This window comes from Rhincodon typus, chromosome 2 (genome assembly GCF_021869965.1).
Source record: "Rhincodon typus isolate 14 chromosome 2, sRhiTyp1.1, whole genome shotgun sequence".
In the NCBI taxonomy this organism is placed as follows: Eukaryota; Metazoa; Chordata; class Chondrichthyes; order Orectolobiformes; family Rhincodontidae; genus Rhincodon; species Rhincodon typus.
The window spans coordinates 34,497,733-34,501,410 of NC_063333.1; the positions used below are offsets into that span (position 1 = coordinate 34,497,733).

Genomic DNA, 3,678 nt, shown 5'->3' on the forward strand with positions numbered 1-3,678 from the left:
CTGAACTCTAGCAAAAACAATCCCAACCTAGTCAATCTCTCCTCAGACGTCAGACCGGCCATCCCCAGGTAAACCTTTGTTGCACTCCCTTGAGAGCAAGAGCATCCTTCCTCAGAAAAGGAGACCAAAACTGCATGCAATATTCCAGGCATAGTCTCACGAAGACCCTGTACAACTGTAACAACACATCCCTGCTCCTGTACTCAAAACCTCTCGCAATGAATGCCAACATACCATTTGCCTTCTTCATCGCCTGCTCCACCTGCATGCTTACCTACAGCGACTAGTGCACAAGGACACCCAGGTCCCGCTGCATACTCCCCTCTCCCAATTTACACCTATTCAGGTAGTAATCTGCCTTCTTGTTTTTGCTTCCAAAGTGAATAACCTCACATTTATCCAAATTATACTGCATCTGCCATTGATTTGCCCACTCATCCAACCTGTCGAGAACTTGTGGGAAACTAGGGAAGAGATTGCTAAGCCCCCTGCTGAGCTATTTGTATCATTGACAGCCATGGATGAGGCGCCGGAAGACTGGAAGTTGCCTACTATTGTGCCATTATTTAAGAAAGGTTGTAAGAAAAAGCCATGGAACTATAGACCGGTGAGCTTTACATCAGTTGTGGGTAAATTGTTGGAAGGAATACTGAAAGATAGGTTTTACATGTATTTGGAAAGGCAAGGACTGATTAGGGATAGTCAACATGGCTTTGTGCATGGGAAATCATGTCTCACAAACTTGATTGAGTTTTTTGAGAAAGTAACATCGGATATTGAGGAAGGCAAAGCTATGAACATTGTCCATATGGACTTCAGAAAAGCATTTGAGAAGTTTCTGCATGGTAGACTGATTAGTAAGGTTAGATCACACGGGATATAGGGGAAGCTAGCCGATTAGATACAAAATTGGCTTGACGGTAGGAGACAGAGAGTGGTGGTAGAGGATTGTTGATCAAACTGGAGGCCTGTGACCAGCATTGTGTGAAAGGATTAATGCTGGCTCTAGTGTTGTTCATCATTTATATAAAATGATTTGGATGCGAAGATAGGAGGCATGGTTAATAAATTTGAAGATGACTCTGAAATTGGTAATATTGTGGACAGTGAAGAAGATTACGCAAGAGTAAAATGGGATCTTGATCAACTGGGCCAGTGGGCCAAGGATTGGCAGATAGTTTAATTTAGCTAAATGTGAGGTGTTGCATTTTGGTAAGACAAACCAGGGGAGGGCTTCCACAGTTAATGGTAGGACCCTGGGAGTGTTGCCGAACAGAAAGACCTAGGAATGCAGGTACACTGTTCCTTGAAAGTGGCATAACAGGTAAACAGGATTGTGAAGAAGGCATTGGCACACTTGCCTTCATAGGTCAGAGCATTTGGTACAGGAATTGAGACATTATGTTAGGACTGTACAAGACATTGGTAAGGCCTCATTTGGAGTACTGGTGATCCTGTTATAGGAAGGATGTGATTAAACTGGAAGGGGTACAGAAAATATTTACAAAGATGTTAGTGAGACCTGAGGGTTTGAAATATGAGGAGAGGCTGGATAGGCTGGGACTTTTTTTCCCTAGAGTGTAGGAGGTGGAGCGGTAACTTTATAGAGGTTTATAAAATCATGAGGGGCATAAATAAGGTGAATAGCCAAGGTATTTTCCTCAGGGTAGGGGAGTCTAAAACTAGAGGGCATGGATTTAAGGTGAAAGGGAAAGATTTAAAAGGAACCTGAGGAGTAACTTTTTCTCACAGAGGGTGGTGCATACATGGAACAAGCTGCCAGAGGAAGTGGTAGAGGTAAGTGTAATTACAAAACTTAAAAGACATTTGGACAGCTACATGGATAGGAAAAGTTGAGGGATATGGGCCAAATGCGATTAGTTCAGTCTAGGAAAAGAGACAAAAATAGAAATTGCTAAAAAACGCTCAACAGGTCTTGCAGCATCTGTGGAGCAAATCAGAGTTAACATTTTAGGTTGAGTGACTCTTCCTCTGTCTAGGAAACCGGATCAGCATGGACAATTTGGGCCAAAAGGACCTGTTTCCATGCTATGTGGCTCTATGACTGTGACTCTTCTGACAGAGATTATCAATGAGTTCATAAGGAAATTGTCTACAGGCACGTATTTTGGAATTAGTTCCTACTTGAGAACTCAAAGGAGAGCCAACTATAGAGTCTCATTTTGTGTTGACAACCCTCTGATGGATAATTTGCCATTTCCTTTCATTTTTTTAACCTTCAAAACAAATAATTATGATATATAAAATACAAATTCAGTTCCCAATAATAATACTTTATTAAAGCTTATGTATCCTTTCCAAGTGCAGCAATAGGGAATTGGACCCAAGAATAAATAATACTCAAAAGTCTAAAGTTTGGTGACATTCTACTTACTTCAGGCCTAGCTAGTGCCATAAGTCTGTCTTTGTCGAGGTGCTAAGCCATCACAATTCATTTCTAAACACTACCTTGCCACCAATAAAATAATAGATCATACAGCAAGTCTTCTCCCTGTCCTTCTCAGTCAAATTATGCTACCTAATCTTGGAACCTAAGGAGAGCAAACAGATATTAGAGGCACCATTAAAGACACTAAGAGGCAATACCAGACTAAGCTAGAGACTCAAACTAACCACCCTGACACCTGCCTCTGACCATTAATTATGAAGTGTTTCAAGACTTTAGTCATGGCTCTTATGAACTTTAGCCTCCCAGCCTGCCTTGATCCTTTTTTTTTTGCTGATGCAAGATAGCAGTGGAGTAACAGGGCTGTGTGTAGGCTCTTGCCTGGAGCCCATCTGCTCCCATCTGCTTTCCTTCTCTGTTTTACTTTTGCTTCTGTTCTTTTCTTTCACTTTATTTTTCTTTCCTTTTGGTCTTTTTCCTTCTTTTTTTCTGTGGCAGATTGGTCAGCAACACTGGCATGGCAGCAAGAACAGGCCGCACGCAGAGTGGTGGATGTGGCTTCTCCTGGCAATCAGAGGCGGAGGCAGTGGCAGCAAGCGTTCTCGCCATATGGGGCCCCGTGGCAGCAGCAGCGAGTGCGTTCTCCTACTGTTCAGGGCCGGAGGCGGCAGCAGTGAGGTTGTTTTCCTGGCATTCGGGGCCTGTGACAGCAGCAGTAGCAAAGCTCCTCCAGTGATCAGGGATAGCAGCAATGGAGTCGTCAAAATGGCAATGTCAGCAAGGTGACATCTGCAGCCAAAGTGGGACTCATGGCGCGGTGGCGGGCTGGCCTGGCAGTAGAGCCAGAGACTCTTAGTTGCAGGGTGAGTGTGGGTTCAGCGGCATCAGTGAAGTGGGCTCAGTGGCAAAGAGATGGCACCTAAAACCGGGGCAACTTCTACATTGCTGTGTCTGGCACAGGCGGCGGGGACATAGTAGAGGTCTCCCTTGAAGTTAGGTGCTGGCATGGACAGGGTCAGAAAGACTGATACTTATTTTTCTAATTTATTCCTCAGACCTACAATGCTGGACTATTTATTTCTTTACTTTTCTAATTTTGTTTTGTTTCTTCAGAATTTGATCTTGACTATATGTACCTAGATATGTTTGAACCAAAGTGGTGCTGTAATGCTGTGTCTGGAAACTTTCCACTATATTCATTTGAGTAAATGACGATAAAATTAATGCAATTCAATTCAATTCAATCCAATCCAATTCCCTTGCAATTTGCC

The 3,678-nt window shown here is 43.2% G+C and overlaps 1 protein-coding gene across 1 annotated transcript in view; it reads left to right on the forward strand.

The window, feature by feature from the left end:
* odad2 (outer dynein arm docking complex subunit 2) overlaps positions 1–3,193 on the forward strand; it is a 152,125-nt gene extending 148,932 nt beyond the window's left edge. Inside the window, exon 9 of the mRNA XM_048606859.1 lies at positions 2,906–3,193. Coding sequence (XP_048462816.1) covers positions 2,906–3,193 — 288 coding nt within the window. The remainder of the gene's footprint in view (positions 1–2,905) is intronic.
* The last annotated feature ends 485 nt before the right edge of the window (positions 3,194–3,678 follow it).